The sequence below is a fragment of the Plectropomus leopardus genome, chromosome 18, assembly GCF_008729295.1.
Source record: "Plectropomus leopardus isolate mb chromosome 18, YSFRI_Pleo_2.0, whole genome shotgun sequence".
Taxonomy (NCBI): domain Eukaryota; kingdom Metazoa; phylum Chordata; class Actinopteri; order Perciformes; family Serranidae; genus Plectropomus; species Plectropomus leopardus.
Window position 1 is genome coordinate 2,693,677 of NC_056480.1, and position 17,798 is coordinate 2,711,474.

The 17,798-nt window shown below is 40.3% G+C and overlaps 1 protein-coding gene across 1 annotated transcript in view; it reads right to left on the reverse strand.

Moving 5' to 3' along the window:
- pleca (plectin a) overlaps positions 1–1,955 on the reverse strand; it is a 120,301-nt gene extending 118,346 nt beyond the window's left edge. The window contains 1 exon segment of the mRNA XM_042506556.1: positions 1,742–1,955. Within this exon segment, the coding sequence (XP_042362490.1) occupies positions 1,742–1,952 (211 nt within the window). The 5' untranslated portion in view covers positions 1,953–1,955.
- Between the last annotated feature and the right edge of the window lie 15,843 nt (positions 1,956–17,798).

Consider the following 17,798-nt stretch of genomic DNA (forward strand, 5'->3'; position numbering starts at 1 on the left):
TGGCATAAACTGATAATTAAGCTGACTCTGAAATAAAGTAAAGTTAATATCTCTGGTATCCCTGGTGGATATTATGAGCTATGGTTATGACAAACATGACTCAAGAAACCAAACCAGGATCATTCACTCCCCTTCCCTCTACAACTCTCCTGACCTGAGGATTCTTTTTAAATCTTTTACCAGCATTAACTGTGTTTATTTATCACTATCACTGCATGGACGTCAGCTGAGCAACTGTCAAGAGTCACAATTATCTGGTCGATAAACTAACTTGTTAGGACCTTGATACAGTCCCACTGACATCTTATTTAGTATCAGCCAACACAGTCTGCCTCTCAAACTGACTGCAGCCTGAGAACAAATGGTCCTGTCTCCATTTACTGTGAAATAAAGCTACAGCTCCGGCCTTGTATGTGTTTCACAAGGCTAATGAATCGCTCCAGCGTCATTATGGCAGCCATCCAATGAGACAACATTGATACAGTCGCCTTTATCTAATATATTGCATCAGCCCCCGGCATCCCGCTCACGTCTGGAGGCACTACAGTAAGTCATGAGAAGGATGTTAGACTCCAGAAACAAATCAACCACATATCCTACAATCTCCAAAAACTCCAGCTTGTGCACCAGCTCTGCAGAAGTTTGGAGTCATCCAATCCTGCTGATGCTATTGTTGTGTGCAGAGACAATCACACCCAGACACACAACACTGCTGCAGTACCCCACCCCACCTGATCGATATCAGAGACGACCAGGGAGGGGAGAGAAAGAGGTCGGTTTATGTTCTGAGGAGACAGTATGGACTCCCACCGCAGGAAGTGCTGAGGCAGCGATTTACATCATCTGAGAGTTCAGACAGTTAACAGGAGGTGGAGGAGCAGCAGATAAATCCCTCAAGGGGAGTAAATGAGCATTAAGAGAGATGGTAATTATGCTGTTATGCAATATATCTCTTGCCTACAAGAGTCTCTGGGGTGTAGAGTATGTATGCAAATTTGGAACAGCAGATCTTGATATTTAGGTGATATAGAGTCTTGAATTCAAATAGATATACAAACCAACCAGCCCTGATAAGCAGCTGCAGTGTCAAACATATAAGCCAGAACATGCCAACAGCTACCACTCTCTCGAAACCGCGACTCGTATCGTAACATCCATCAAAATAATCGCAATATGATTGTTTTTGCACATCGGATTTGTGCAGCTCTACTCACAATCCAAATGTCAGCATATGCAACAAATGCTCGGCTCTGAGAAGCAAAGCAGTGAGTCAAATAGCCAGAAGCACTGACAGAAAACTTGAAGTGTACATTTTAGACAACAGCTGATATGATGATGATATGAGGTCACAACTCGCCAGCAGCCACAGCGAGGGCCACAGATCAAACATTATTATCACAACTGTCAATTAGCTCAAAGGTGCCCAAAAGCGATATGATCCACTGTTTACATAAAAGAGCTTTCATGAGAAACTCAACAACTGTTAGCAGCAGAGTTTGCAAATGAGCAGGAAATTAAGGAAAAAGATGGAGCAGAGCTTAAAAAAACAAACACCTTTTGACACACATGTCAGCGGAAATACGATTTGTTGTATGCATGTGCACAGATGGCTGGGGTTAGGCATCGATCTTGAATGGTTAAGGTCATTAAGGTCATGAACGGATCGGGTTTCCAGCACGGAGCAACAATACACCCCAACACACACTTCTACCTCCTCCTTGTCTCAGTGTGAACATCGTACCTGCGATGCGGATCACGGCCCTCTCCGCTGGGTCCAGCACGTCTCCGGAGGCGGACTTGGAGCGCTTGATGCGGTGGTGTTTGGGCAGGTTCCAGGGCAGCGTGTCTCCGAGGGACGGAGTGTAACTTATTGAACTCAGGTCACTGGTGCTCTCCTCTGACGCAGCCCGGACCAGAGGCCTCCTCTTGGGCTTCTCCTTTACCTCCTCCATAGTCTGGATGGAAACAGTGAGGAAAAAAGGATCAAAATGGAGTTACAAAACCTCCCAAAACAAAAACACAGCGAGTCTCTGCCATCTATTATGTATGGTAGGGTTGGGCGACATACGTTATTTTAAGGGCACTGGAAAAAGCACCGTTGGACACTTGTTCCTGTTTTTTAGCATTTTTGATCAGATCTCATATTTGGAACTTTCACTTGAATGTTGTGTGTACTGTGTTGATAAATCTGTCTGTCTGAAAATGTGCTTCATAAATAAAATTGCCGTTCCCGACTGTGTTGTTATTGTGAAATAGCAACACAAACTCAACATGTTACACATAAGTGCATGAAGGCCTTTAAACATTCAGATTTATGTTTCTAGAAATCACAAAAGCAGTTTTTTCCCCTGTTTAGTACATTCTCAAGGAGACCAGAGGAGTTGTGATTTATATTAAATAAAATCAATTGACCTTTATGACACGAGCCCGAGCAGCAAAGCTTAGCTTTAGGTTTAATTTGTTTAAAAAGGGACCGTGCAAAGTGATAAATGCACAACGTATGAAAAATGCCAGAATTATTCAGGCGGCTACTGTTAGGGGCTTAGCTCGGACCTGTTTGGGGTTGCGGGGGATCCTCCACTGGCCCTTTTTTGTTGACAAGCTCTATTTGGATGCTGTTTTATGCACTCTGGCACCTTATGTAATCTAAAAGTACAAAAACAATTCCCAGTGTGAATCATTTCATTTAATTGTGAATTAGAAAATGGTTGGGGGGGACGTGGCACCCTACTGAGGGCCAGATTTGGCCCAGGAGCCTTAAGTTGAATATCCCAGCTACAAAGTAATAAAGTTGATGCCTAAAGCAAGTGGCGTTGCCAAGGCGCTTTGGTTTTGGGGTGCCAACCAAGATTTTCAGTGGGCCCATCTGAATATAAAGGGGTGCCACTGCTAAAGGCAGGTTACTGAGATTCACTGTTATGCAAATAAAGGAAGTAAACCTCTTCACATAATATACATAAAACTAAACCTCCAACAACTACATTAAGTTTTTATTTACAGTTATCTAAAAATAACTGAGATTTAACAATCATATACATTATTTTTATAAACTCATAAATGCCCAGCTCAGCATCTATATTTAGACCTAACTTGCAGTAACCAGGACAAGAGCTCAGTGTTTCTGCCGGTGCTCAGACTGCTGTGTGATGTCGGAGTATTTTTCACCAAAATCCTTGAGACCTGACCCACTCAGAGGACTGCTGTGAGGAGCACGGCTGGTGCTGCTGATGCACTGTACAACGTCACCACGCTGCCAGCTTCCTTTTCAGCTGAGTCACCATCCAGCACTCAGGATGCTCCCCACAGGGGCGCTGGCTGCACCGACACAACCTCCTCTCCTCTGATTGGACAGCAGAAGACAGGACCAAAGTCGCAGGGGAAATGTCTACAGTGCACCAGATACAGTTCACATTCAGGTTATTATTTAGCTGCGTGCTATTTTTGGCTACTTGCTGTTTGTTATTGCAGTACTGCAACACTATTTTTTTCTTAAATTGTTTTTATCCCTTTGAAACCTGAACTAATTGGCTTGATTTCTTTCAAAAACATTGGAATAGGGAGACGAGCAATTTAACAAAAAATGGCCCAAAATTATCGAGAAATTAGAAGAAAATTGCAAGTAAATATCCTTGAAATAAGCACACAAAAAAAGTAAAGTAAAAAAACAAAAAATACAAGACAGTCATACCAAGAAAGTACTAAAAACTTTGCTCTGTAATGTAATTTTAAATAATTAAGAGAATTATAAAAATCATTTTCTGGACATTTTCCCCCGTTTTTGATCATATCTTGTAATCCTGATAAGTTAATTTTCTGATCGTTTCCTTGTCACGTATCCTTTATTTGCTTTTTTCTTTTTTTAGCCCAATTGCTCATTATGTTTTTCCTGTGTTTCTGCAAGAAATCAAACATATTTTCTCAGGTTTCAGAGGTTTAAATGCTAGTGAAAGGCATCTGATTGCAGCACAAGAAAAGTGATGTCGATCCAAGAGTTAAGAAGGTTGACCTTGAACATGTGCACATGACACATTATTACTCGACATGTGTGGAAGTTTTCTTTTCAGGAAAAGTTGTTGGCTAATTTCAGCATCCTTCAATATGTCATCAACAAACAACAATGTTTGCCTCTGAAAGTAGAGCAGTGAAGCATTATACTTTCCGGTGGCACTTCATTGACTGATCTTAATGGATACGTGGGCATTTAGCCACTATTTGACCAGTCAGCTAATACTGATGTTTTACGGGTACAGCCTGGCTTCTAAGATTCAGTCGTTCATATACAATGAAAGATATTGTATGAAAACTTCAGGAAAATGCAGACTGGGTTTCACGAAAAACTAGAGCTACACACTGTAAGGGAGTCATGTTAAAAATTCATAGCTCCTGAAATAGCCCACACACAGCGGAGAAGGCGCAATCTCAAGACTGCCTTGAGGCAAGACTCAAAGTTAACATATATGTATATGTATCGCATCAGTATACAGAATCCTTTAGGCAGTCAGGCAGCAAAGTGTGAGCCTTTCTCATGTTTAAGGCAATCTGCAAATCATCACTGTACTGCAGAGCATTGATCTATCCAATAGTCATATAGTCATATGCAATCATCCACAGCTTTAACTCTGAGACAAGTAATACACATAACACAGATGGCTGAATTACTGAACGGGCCTATCAGACACAGGCCCAGGGGCCCACAGTGTCAGAGGGCCCCCTGACCTTCACTTGCAAGATGTCACTCAAGGTGACACATACCGACCAGAAACAGGCTCGACGACACCACAAAGTGACATGCAAGGACCGCAAAAAGATGCAAAGAAACTGCAAACAGACAAAATAATTGTAAAATAGGCAAAACAACCACAAAGAGATACAAAACAGCCAGAAAGAGATAAAAAAAATATTACATCGAGACAAAAATAACAGAAAAAGAAGCAAAAAGGGATACTAAATGACTATTTAAAGCCACGGAACAACCAAAAGGGGACACAAGATGATGTCAAAGTGACATAAAATGACCAAAAAAGACATAATTACCTCAAAGACACCCAAATGTCTACAAAAACACGCAAAACATCCACAAAGAGACACAAAATAAAAGCAAAGAGGCAAAAAGTGATCATAAAGAGACACAAAGACTACAAAGCAACCCCAAAACATCCAAAAAGGACAAATTAAGTCAATAAAACAAACTTAAAGACCCCAACAACTACAAAAATACACAAAACAACCACAAAGAGACACAAAACCACTAAAAATAGGAAAAAAACAACTCAAAGCAAACCCAAAATGACTACACACAAACACAAAAAAAATAAATAATTGCAAAATTATCTCGCAGACACAAAACTACCTCAGTAACACACAAAATGACCCCTGAGAGACCTATACAACTACAAGACACAAACCAACACCACATCAAATCAAAATGACTGCCAAGGAACACAAACAAAGACATAAACACCTCACAGTGACACAAAATCACCTCAGAGAGGCCAAACAACTGCAATTACAAAGACAAAATGAACAAAAAAGACAAAATCACCTCAAATAAACCCAAACGACTACAAAAAACACCACAAAGAGGCTCGAAATGGCTACAAAATGACCTGAAACAACCAATAGTCAAAATTAGGCCTACCACCATTACACACAAATGTGCCTCAAGGAGACACAGACAACTACGAACAGACATAAAACAACCACACAGAAACCAAACAACTACAAAAAGACACAAAACCAATTCAAAGTCTAAGTGTCTTGCACCGAGGTGGTGGGGCCCTCTGAAATATCTGTGCCCAGGGCCCAATTGTCTCATAATCCACCAATGATCTGCATGCCAACATCACTTCTATCCTCCTGTTACACATTTCTATTCAGAGTGACTTTGCTTTCTTGTACGGCCTTCACCCAACAAGCTGAAAGCATCAGGCTGAGCTGTTTCCAGGCAACCCCGAGGAGCTGTAGAGAGTATGCTCCTGAAACTCTCGCACTTGGAAGTAGAAGAAAGTTAAGTGGTGTGTGCTGGTATGAATAGAGTCTGACAGTGGCTGAATCACACTGACAGCTGACTGAGGCTCCCCTCTCTTTCTGTCTTCTCTAGAAACTGGGAACAGCTGAGCTTTATTAGGACTGGATCTGTTGATTATCAGTTGACAGGTAAAGCTGGATGCTCTCCAAAAAAGCTTAGACGCTGCATGCCCCACCTGAAATCAGCTGCAGTGATGGGGGAGCACCTGCTCTTTAACAGGTTATGCAAAAAGAAAAAAAACACCTTCGTTTATCCTCGTAGTGGTGCTGAATCGGATTATTTCAAACGCGCAGTTTCTCCAATGACACTAAATCATGTGATTAACAGCGTCGGCGATGCGGCAAAAGATGAAATATGGATCATCTGTATTCTTGGTTTACTCACGCCAAAAATATCCAGGGTGACTGCTGATTTTGGTCCCGGATGCACAATTGCAACAATCTGTTTATCGCAGCGGCACCGTCGTCGGATTGGTCCCGGTTAGATCCGCTCAAAGTTAGAGCAGCATCCTCCTCAGCCGCAGCGGGAGTCGCGCCTGCGTCCTGCGGTATCCGGGCTGTCCTGGCTGCGGGATGATGAGGCGGACAGACCTGGACTTATCCGAGCTGCGGGGTGAGCAGAGAGGAAGCTCCCTCAGTCTGCAGCCTGCGCGCCTCCCCGCTGACACAACGGCACGGGCCAAGTTGTCGCTCCACAGCAGACAAACATTAGGATGAGAGGAGAGATGTGCGTGCATGCTCCGTCGGTGCGCATGTGAGAAGCGAGCTCAGATCAGGTTGATTGCAGCGCGCGGAAGCAGACACTTCTTCACACCGTGCATCATTTCACGTAAAGCTCGTGGGACATATGTCTGATCTGACAGACACACGAGCTCATTGCAGAGCTCTTATTCTGCTATTTTTCTTTCATAAACGACCACAAATGCATCATGCCTCTCGATGGGGATTCTTCTCTCACTTTAAACTTCACACCTTCAGGACAAAGAGGCAACTACTGCTGAGCTCAGCGTCTGTGCTGCCAAATCTGAAATAATCTGAATAAAAATCGGGACTTTCATAAAAAAAAATTAAAAAATATGGCAACCGTATCTAGATTTCATGGCAAGAAGTGCAGCTTCGGGCACTATTGGTTGATTATGTGTTTTAATGCATTTGTCGTTTGTAGCCAAGTATGTTGTTTAGATCCCCAGTGGAAATTTTGATGTAAAATGGCACAGTTCCTCAGGATAAAACCAACTGCCTAGAAAAATTAAATAGAACTTTATCTTAATTTATGTTTTACCTAATGTCTAATTCTTAAGATAACTTAAAACTTAATTAACTTAATTTTATTTAGTTGATGTAACCAATGTAAACATGGCTGTGAATATTATATGTGATTTCTGCCAATACAAGAACTGCAGTTTTTGGCACCTTGTGTTGGTTTCATTTTTCAGCCCCGGAGGTCGAAACTTGGCAAATAAACTGTAATTGGACTGTGTGTTGTGTATTCTTTTTTTAAATAGTCAACATTTATGCCATTATGATGCATAAAAACAAACAAGCAGAAAGTAACCAAAAAGTTCACCAAATTCTGCCTAAATGATTCCTGTTGGCACTGTGATGATTACAGCTATTAACCATTCAATGATTCCTCTGACTCTTAGATGTATAATTATGGACTCAAACCACAGTAAATATGAAAAACTGCAGCTTAATTTCCTAAATCCAGCTCATCACATCTTGTGTATACTGTTTGTGTTTTCCAGCTGACCCCTGGCTGCACTTCAGTGTCATAAAAATGCAAATGACTCATGATGCAAATGCTTTTAATCAGGAAATCTGTTCCATTTAGTCCTCTGTTGCCATGTGAGTTGTTTATTCTGCGTCATGTTTTTCAAGCTTCTTTTCACTGATAACGGGGCCAAGTTGTACTCAGTCGAATTAAAAACTGTCATGCTGAGCAATTACATAACTACAACACCATGAATGACAGATCGCTTGTTTGTGTGGCCGTACTACACTGTTAGTTATTGCAGAATGAATCAATGGGCATGGAGGAGTCGGGGGCTAAAGGAGGTGGAGCGCTGGCACTCTGAGCCTGTTCTTGTATTCATGAACGATGCGTGCCATCAGATGTGAATGCCAGCGTCTCCGTGGCAGCTCTGTACCCACATCGTGCTGAAGGGACAACCTCATCAACAATGAAGCCACAGAGCAGCGGAGCTCTGAGGAAGGTGATCGACGCTCCAGGTCATTTTTATGATGCCTGATGCACATATGATGATGTTAAAACTTATTTTCTTTTTTATCTTTTCTATTCATGTGCAAGTAAACTAAACAAACAATAGACATAGACAAAAGCACACCTTTAGTAGGCAATATTTCCTCTCACCAATGTTATGAATCCAATGTCTTTATAGCTTCATTAAACTATAATATTTGGCATATAAACTGCCATTTATGTTTCTTCAGACATTCACTCACAGACTACTGGTGCAGAGCGAAAAAAAATCAATGTTAATTGAACTAAAATTCTTAAAATCAACATGCATTAGTTTCTGCACTTTAAACAGCTGACTCGGAGCCATCAAAGCCCAGTGAAAAAACACTTCAAATCCAAATACATTTCTTTAAAAGGTCAAAAGAAGTGACTTTCAAAGCGAGCACAGTGGAGAAAGTGATCCTAAAATGCCAGGAAACGAGGCCTTTGATGACACAGAGCGGAGAAACATCCTCACCTTCTGTGATCTCACTGCAGTCACAGTTTCCACGCCTGCTTTGAGAGGTCGTCTCTTCCTTTTCCTGACCGCCGGACCCGGTGGCTCCTGTCCAAGGGCCATGGACTGCTTCACCACAACTTCCTCTGACTGGACCGAAGCAACTGGCTTCTCTTTGGGCTTTTTCTTCCTCTGAAAACATAAGATTCAATTATTTTTTTAACATTATTGTCAGCATAGTTGGCAGTATCACCTTTAAGTCTCACTGACGTACAGATCATTATTTGTGAAGGATTCGTTTTGGAGTTTTAGCTACAACATGTTTCAGACGCTTCACCCGTTCTATCAAAATACAGGAACAAAAAACACAAAAAAACACTAACACAACATCTGACATGGAACCAAGTTCAGTTTTTATTTCCAAATTAAGGCTCGTTTTTACTGTTTGCCTTGAGGAGAGTCCACTCTACAATTATAGATCTCAGCACTGGAAAGCGGCAGCTCTTGATATCTGGCACGCACGACTGAGCCGGACAAAAGACTTCTTATTCAGAGGCCATTGATTATGATTAAAGCTGTCAGGTAAACAAATGGGGTTTTGTTTTTCCTGCTGCTGAAACTGAAGAGGAAAAGGACTACATCGAGTGAGAGTTTTCACCCCAGTGAGAAACCATATAGTGCAATTTCATGGAAACTGTGGAACTTTAAAGAGTTAAGAACGTTACGTTGTGGTGGTACAGTGGTTTGTTATCCTGTATTTGGGTTTTTAGCTATTTTCACTGCTATTATTGTTTATATTTTGTAGGATGTTATCTGTTTGAACTTTTATTTGTTTGCCTGTTGACTGATTTTAATGTCTTTATTCCTGCTTGGCATCATTGAAAGTGAGAGGGTCTTCCTTAGCTGATTTCCAGAGTCTTAAAAAAGTAGTTTCTTTGGCTCTTTTTGTACTGTGGTCCTGAGAGCTCAACTCACTGCAACATAAAAGAGTAATGCAAATAAACAAAATACAGGCAAATGGAGGAAACATCCTCACCAATTTGACAGCACATGGAAAATATTTGCATTTTGAGAGTGAAAGTGAGAAAACAATCAAATACAGAAATGCTGCAAGTGGCACAGAACACAAACAAATATTTTTTTTTGGATTTCTGATATTTTGTTGTTAATGTTCAATGTATTCTCTGAGATGCACTCTTTAGCGTCTGCATGTGACGCACAGCTCTGAAACTCACTGTAACATGTGACTGAAGTAAAACAGTCACAGGTAGATTTAGGTAACAAGAGTACTTGGTTAGGTTTAGAAAAAACCTCACGTTTTGGGTTAAAATAAGAACATCACAGACGGAAATTTATCACCAGATTGATGTCAGTAAGTAGAAGACAAAAGTAAGTTATGTAACATTATATTAAGACAGCACTGACTTTTAGTTTAACATGAACACGTCTGTGTTTGTTGCTCTGAGCGTCAAATATTGCCACAGATAAGTTTACACTGGAGTACATGAAGGCCGGTGCGTCTTACATAGACACTACAGGATGAGTTTGGTGTCAGTATCATACGCCAAGATGCGCGAAAAAGCGTTGGTATTCGACGGCCTGGGAATACATGGCTGTAATCGACTTTAACCTTTTGCCGATTACTAGCTTGCCGATTCAAATTTGAATCATGCAATCAAAGTGTTTGAACTAAAACAAATGCACAACATTGGTAAATGGGCTTGCACTTGTATAGCGCTTTACTAGTTATTGGACCACTCAAAGTACTTTCACACTACTCGAGACATTCACACACTGCTGACTCACTTTTTATCCATGCACACCCAACCTAACACCTGTGGGAGCAATTTGAGGTTTAATATCTTGCCCAACGATACTTTGAAATACGGGCTGAAGCAGCCCGGGACTGAACTGCCAGCCCTCTGATCAGTGAACCCTCTGAGCCACGGCCACCCCTTGGTTTAAACATGGGTATATAAAGTGAACTAAACATGTTTTTGGTTTTTTTCCTTTTAATTTTTCTTATTCTTTTGTGCTCTTTGCAGCATTTCCACATTTGGCTGTGTTTTTCACTTAGCAAAGTTTGTTTTTTTCCCTAAATACTGCACATCTGCTTCCAGACTGATGAAAGTGTTTTCTTCATGTTTTGTTTATTTGCATGTATTTTCCTCAGTTGCAGTGCTTTGAGCTCTCAGGGCCACCATATCTTTCTTTACTGGAAATTTAAATTGACAGCATGCATGAGTGACATTTCCATTGTCCCGAAATGAACAAGCCTTTCTTTCAGTCAGTTGTTGAAAATCATATGCAAACATAATGAAATCATTCATATATTGCACACAGTGATGTGGCTCAGCTGTAACCTCTGAACCAGCAGAAACACATCATGGTGGAATATTTAAGGACGCTCCTCCCACAGCTTCTCACTCTAAACATCTCTGGCAGTCTTTGAAGACATGCAGTGCATAATATTTTTTTGATGCCTTTTTTGTTGGTATGCAGGCTTTTTCTTTTATGTGATCAGATTAAAAACAGAGACTATACCAGCCTTGTAACCTCTGATCACTGTATTACGTTGGTTGCTGTGCGTAGCTCTTTTCCTCAGACAGAGACCTCACATGTCTCTTTGTCCCAAACCGGCTGCTGCAGGAGGAAACGGACCTCTGTTGGCGTGTGAGTGCCAAACAGACAAAGGGCTTCACTCATGGAGGCATTTCAGAGAGCCTCTCAAACTTATCGCACACAATGAGCGCACAGTGCTTCTCCACTCTGTAACAACACTCATAATGACGGTGCCAAAACACACTGAGCGGGGCCAGTCCAGTCACAGATCTCTGAGTGCGACAGGAGCCCATTTGTAAGGATACTTAATGGGATTGCTGCTCGATAAAGCTGCATCTGCTGAGAGCTTTTATTATAGTACATGGATTATATAGCAATAATATAAACAGAGAGACGGGACACGAGGGGGCCAAAGCTGAAGAGGATCTGTTAAATAGGTGCACTGCAGGCATATTTTATTTCTACACAAACTGCAGTACAAGGACACTCAACTTGCTGTGCTCAGGGGCCACTTTTGCAAAATGACAGAAGGCCATGTTTTACATGTTTCTAGGATTTTATAACATTTCTAGGATTTAAGGACATTTCTGGGATTTCAGAATGTTTCTTTGATTTTAGGATGTTTCCCGGATGTTAGGGCATGTCTAGGATTTTAGGTAATTTCTAGGATTTTAGGACATTTCTAAGATTTTAGGATGTTTCTATGATTTCAGAATGTTTTCGGATGTTTCTCGAAAGTTTGGACATTTCTTGTATTTAAGGACTTTTTTCAGATTTAAGGACATATCTAGGATTTTAGGACCTTTCTAGGATTTCAGGACATTTCCAGGATTTTAGGACATTTCTAGAATTTTAGGACTTTTTTCGGATGTAAGAATGTTTCTAGGATATCAGGACTTTTTTAAGATTTTAGGACATTGCTTGGATTTTAGGACGTTTCTGGGACTGTAGGACATTTTTAGAAACTTTGGACATTAGGATTTGAAGACTTTTCTAGGATTTGAGGACATTAAGGGCTCAGCTAAGACTTAGCTAAGGATCCTCCACTGGCACTTTTTTGATTAACAAGTTCTAATTTGATGATTTCTTTTTTATTTTGTATAATAAAAGTATAAAATTCCTTATGGGAGTCACTTTATTTCTACTGTGAATTAGAAAATGGTCGGATGGCCACCTGCCCAGATTCGGCCTGGTTGCTGTCAGTGAAGTATCACTGCTGAAGCACAAATGTTGTGTATTGTTCAGATGGCATCGAGTAAGAACAATGCACTTTGTTTTGTGGTTTAGAAAATGTCAGTTCCTCTTATATTCATAAAGGAACACTGTTGCTCATGCTGGAAACATTAATGCATCACTTCCCCTTATTACTGAAGGAGAACATCAAATGTAAAAACAGGATACACTGCACGCTGAATCACTGCAGAGCTGCATAAGTTAAACGTTTTTTGCCATGCTAGCAAGCACTGTGACTCTCAGTGAGTCCACCACTTTGTTCAAAACTGAAATATCTCAAAAACGTCCTCTGGGCATATTGACACAATCTTTGTTACAAGCATTCATGGTTTCCACATGATGAGGACTTATGACTGTGATGATCCCCTGATATTAATGTAGCGCCACCATGAGGTTTAGATCTGCGATAAGGGGCAAAAGGCCTCAACAACTGCTGAACTGACATAACATTTGGTCCAAATATTTGTGTTCATCTCGGGATGACTTTCAATAAATTCAGTTATTAAGTTATTACTTAAATTTTCATTTAGTGCCAACATCAGGTCAGAGTTTTTATTGCTTCACCTCCAAAAACTGACATTCCCAACAGCCTCAGCTGTATTTTGCAAATTAGGAAATGTTAGCATGGTAACATTTACTAAAAAAACTAAGGAGGAAAACATATTACAAGAAGGAATTAACTGGAAAAAATACCACCAACCAACCAAGAAAGGAATGAAAACAGTCTAGATGAGGGTTTTTAAAAAAGAGGTCTCAGGACAGGTTTAACACAACTGGTTAACTGGTCAGGTTTTTACAACACATTAAGATTAGGAAAAAGGTGCGAGCTATTGTAGTGCTGTCTGACCTGTCCTTGTAAATAACAATAAAACTTGGAAAAAAAAGATAAGGAAAAAAGGAAAAGGCAAAGTGGCTTAAATTACTTGTCAGTTTTGATCTTACATTTTATCTATTTGTGGGTGTTCATCAAATGTGTCTTTTGATCGCAATGCAGAATAAACCAAACCTATTTTGGGGGCAAAGAGTGAATCACAATATGAAGGTTGATGTGTGTTAACAGAATACTGAATAGTCGAACAGAGAATCCTGAGAACAAAAATACTCTCCCGACTACAGAGTCTTGAAAATGAAAAAGGTTATGAGTTATTATTTCAGTTTTTAAGTGGTTTTAAAGAAATAGTTCCACACATTCTCAGTGCCTGACATGATGTGCAGGCAGTTTACCAACCGAAATGCTGCTGACCTGCTTTAAGAAGTCAATCTAAACCGTGTTTTCATTTCAAAGCATCAAATAGAGTTTAAAAGGCGGCATTCCTGGTGGACTTTTTAAAAGCTGCGAGGCAGGTTTATTGAAAAGTGAAGAATGTGGCAGTCGTTTCCAAGGAGGCACCAAACAAGGCCAAATGCACCAACACTTCATTGGTTTAATCTCAAGCTTTCATGAAACGGCCTCTCAAAAGATGTTAATTTTAAGTTTAGATGCTCAAATTGAATTTTTTGATTCTGACCATATTAAGAGCCCCAAGAAACCTTAATAAAATCCTCCAATATGATCTCTTCAATGACTTAAAAAATTACATTAAAGTGTCTTACACACTGCAGAATATTGGGGCATTAATGTGACATGTTTACATATTGGCAGAGAAATATAATCATTATATATCAATAAATAGAAATGTTTCAGCACACTGAATAAGTAATAATGAACCTGTCAGTCTTGCTGGTCTCGTCTGCAGGCTGACTGTATAAAACTGAGCAAACTGCAGGTAAACGGGGACCTCTGAAGTCTGAGGGGAGAATTGCAAGTCGACACGCTGCTCTGATAATGAAAGCAGGCGCCACTTTGAGGACGGCTTCGTGGTTATGCAGGAATGTAAGGCATGAGGTGCTGACATTTTTGGAGCATATGAGGAAGTTATTCATTAAAAAAGACAGAACAAAGTCACTGTTTTGGGGCAGATTTTTCTCACCTGAGTTGGAGCTTTAGATTTGGAATGCTTCGCCAACACTGTACGGAAAAAACAAACAAACAAATATTACTTTGGATGGGTTCACAGAGTCGACAGAAGTTGCATCATATAAACAAATCTCTTTCAGTTCTGAGGAGAGGACTGAGAAATATGTGGAAAAGTGGAGAGAGTACATGGAGTACACTCTGACACGGACAGCTCTTAAAATCACACACCGTGTGAATTAAACTCACACACTTTTTGGATGTCTGAAAGCTAAGAGTAGATTGCACTCTCTATCTATGTAGGACAATAGATAGATTTGATTTGTAAGGTCCTGAGTCATCAAGTTAGCTTGACAGACAGTTAATGTAACATTAGCATTCATGGTGTAACATTCACTCATTCGTTTAAATAATATTTTAGAATAATAGGCATAAAAGCACAAAACAATCTACATTAGTGTCCAGGGCAGTCATCAGTCATGTCACAGAAATCTCAGCCCTGTCATATTTAATTTGTTATCTTGAGATCACAAATTAATTATGTCATTATCACAGGAAAACACAATTTCTGTATCTTGCAATCTCTCGAAAATGATCTCGTTATCTTGAGGAAATTGAAGGGAGAAAAAACAAAGTATGAATGTATGGCCACTCATGGCTTCCGCACAGAAAAGTCTTTGAGGTTACTAAAATTCATCAAGACAGCAATAACTTTTATTTAACAAAATCACTGAGTATAATTTTGAGGTCTGTACCTCAAATTGTATTTTAATATACTCTAATTTTCTTTTTTTGCGTGTATGTGTATGTATTTGCTGGCCATAGGTGACATTGTTTATATGAAAAAAAGTTCAATAAAATATTGCTGAAAAAGAAATATCAAATAGAAAAGGTAAAAAAACAAAAATACAAAAACAAATAAATTTGGGTCAATCATTACATCAACTGCTTTCATGATGTGGTAAAAGTGAAATTGCAGAAAAGATGGACAGTAAAGACCTGAGTCATTGTTTACTGTGAGTATCCACATGTTGCTTGCAGTGATGTGCAGGTTATCATGACTCTGCAGATCACTGTGGGATTGAGCTGCATGTTGCATTACATCATGTCACATTTATAACATGCTATTAAGCCCACATCCTGGAGTGTGGTGCATGACTAAAGCGCAGTCTCAAGCTCTTTATTTGATCAAAAAGTCTGCATGTGATGCCTCATAGCAACGCCCTAAAAATAAACGTGTTTATCGTACCAAAAAGTATAAAAGACTCATTGTGTCCTCTCTCACGTGGGTACGAGCACATTAGAAACAACCACAAACTGGAGGCAGAGCCAACACGAGCTGACAAATTATGGAAAATGTGGATACTGCAGTCTTGGAGAGGAAACACTAACAATTTACAATTACCAGACTTGGAAAAAAAAGAAATGCACTGAGTGTTCCTCCTCTTAAATTCACTTGAGCTAAAACTTTACAACATCAAGCACAGGCCTCCACTCACTCACAGAGAAGAGTTAAGGGCCCACCTACCTGCCAGGTATCTCTCCAGGGAGGGCGAGGATCTCTGGTTCCAACTGTAGCAGCAGAAGAAGAAGAGCCAGACCAGGAGGGTGGCCAGAACCAGGACCAGGACCCAAAGGAGCCGGGCCGCAGCCGGGTTCGTGACAGCCCAGGCCGTCAGGATATCCATGCTGGAGTCTGGGGAGCACACTCAGTGTCTCGTCAGTCTGATTCCCAGAGTGTGACTGCAGCAGAGCTCATGAATGGGTTGCAGCGGGCCGGTTTGTGTCCTCTCGGGCAGCCACGGTGCCTACAGCAGCAGGAAGAAGCCACAGCAACCACAGATGGATACCAGCTGTTCCAGAAGGAGCCGTGCACAGAACTCAGCCCACGTCAGCTCAGAGAGTGTGTGTGTGTGTGTACGCATGGGGTGTGTTAGCTCGTGTATGTGTCTGTTATGTTTTACAGAGTCCTGGAAAAGTGTGTGTGTGTGTGTGCACAAGGAAAACAGTTTGGAGGAGTGGCTAGGAGTTAGAGCGGCAGGCGTAACTGTCAGCCACTCCCAGGCTGAACACATGGACCGAGAGGCTGTAAAGCTGAGGGGCGACTCAGAAAAGCACCTGGGGTACCTGAACACCTGCCAGCATATTTTACATAATGACAGAGCAGAGCTGCGATTGTCTCCGACAGCTGCATTTTTTAAGGTAATATCATGCTGGAGCTGCATTTTCTTTACGGTCATTAACCAGGTTAGTGCACTGACATGACAGAAACAGCAACTGCACATTCAGCTTCAGATTACATTTCACAGAAAACGTTAAAGAGTGCACACTTTAATTTACCAAATCTATCCCGAGCAAACTGGCTTGATTTCTTTCAAAAAAGAAGGTGTAAATGAGCAGTGGAAGAAGAAACGACCCCAAAATAGGCAATAAATTAAAGAAAAAAAGTTCAAGCAAAACTATCAGATCATTAGTACAATAAATAAATAATAGATAATGTAAAATTAAAAAAGGAAATGACCTGGAGAAGGTGCTTAAGGCAATGAGCAATGACAGAAGAAATGGCACAAAAAATAGCGAGAAAGTAAAAAGCACAAGAAAGGGAACTTAAAAATTAGGGGGGGAAAGAGAAAAGGTAAAGTAAACAAATAAAACAAGGTTTAGGGTAAAAAAGTGCTTAAAAATGTAATAATTCTGCAACATAGTTTTAAATATGCAATTATGATCATTATAAATAGTTTTTCCAAAGTTTTTTTTGTTTTTTCCCCTCTAGATATTTTAATGTTAGTACCTAACATTAAAAAAGGGAATTTTCTAACTCTACTCATTTCTTGCAATTTGTGGGACATTTTGTACTTAGTTGCTCACTGCCTTTTTTTCTCATGTTTTTCCAAAGAAATCAAACAAATTTGTTAAGGGTTACAAACTTTAAACACTTCCACCATCTGAAAGCTGCACAGGAAAAGTTATATCGCTCCAGGTTTTTAAAGACTTAACCAGGTTAGTGTATCAACATGACGGAAACACCAGATGCACATTCAGGCCCAGGTTTCATTTCACAGAAAGGGTTAACAAAGAGTGCACGCTTTAATTGAACAAAACTATCCACCTAACAGGTTTGAAATAATCCCTCTTCCTCAAAGCTGCGAGTGACTGTAATGATGTGTACTGAGGCTGTTTTTTACAGTGCATTAACACAAGTCAAATATTTGACAAAGATACGCTGAAATAGAGTCGGCTTTGCAGCTTCATTCAAAATTCAGAAATAAGGTGTGGTTAAACATTAACTGCATGAGCAGAAACTGTAACTGAAAATAAACAGA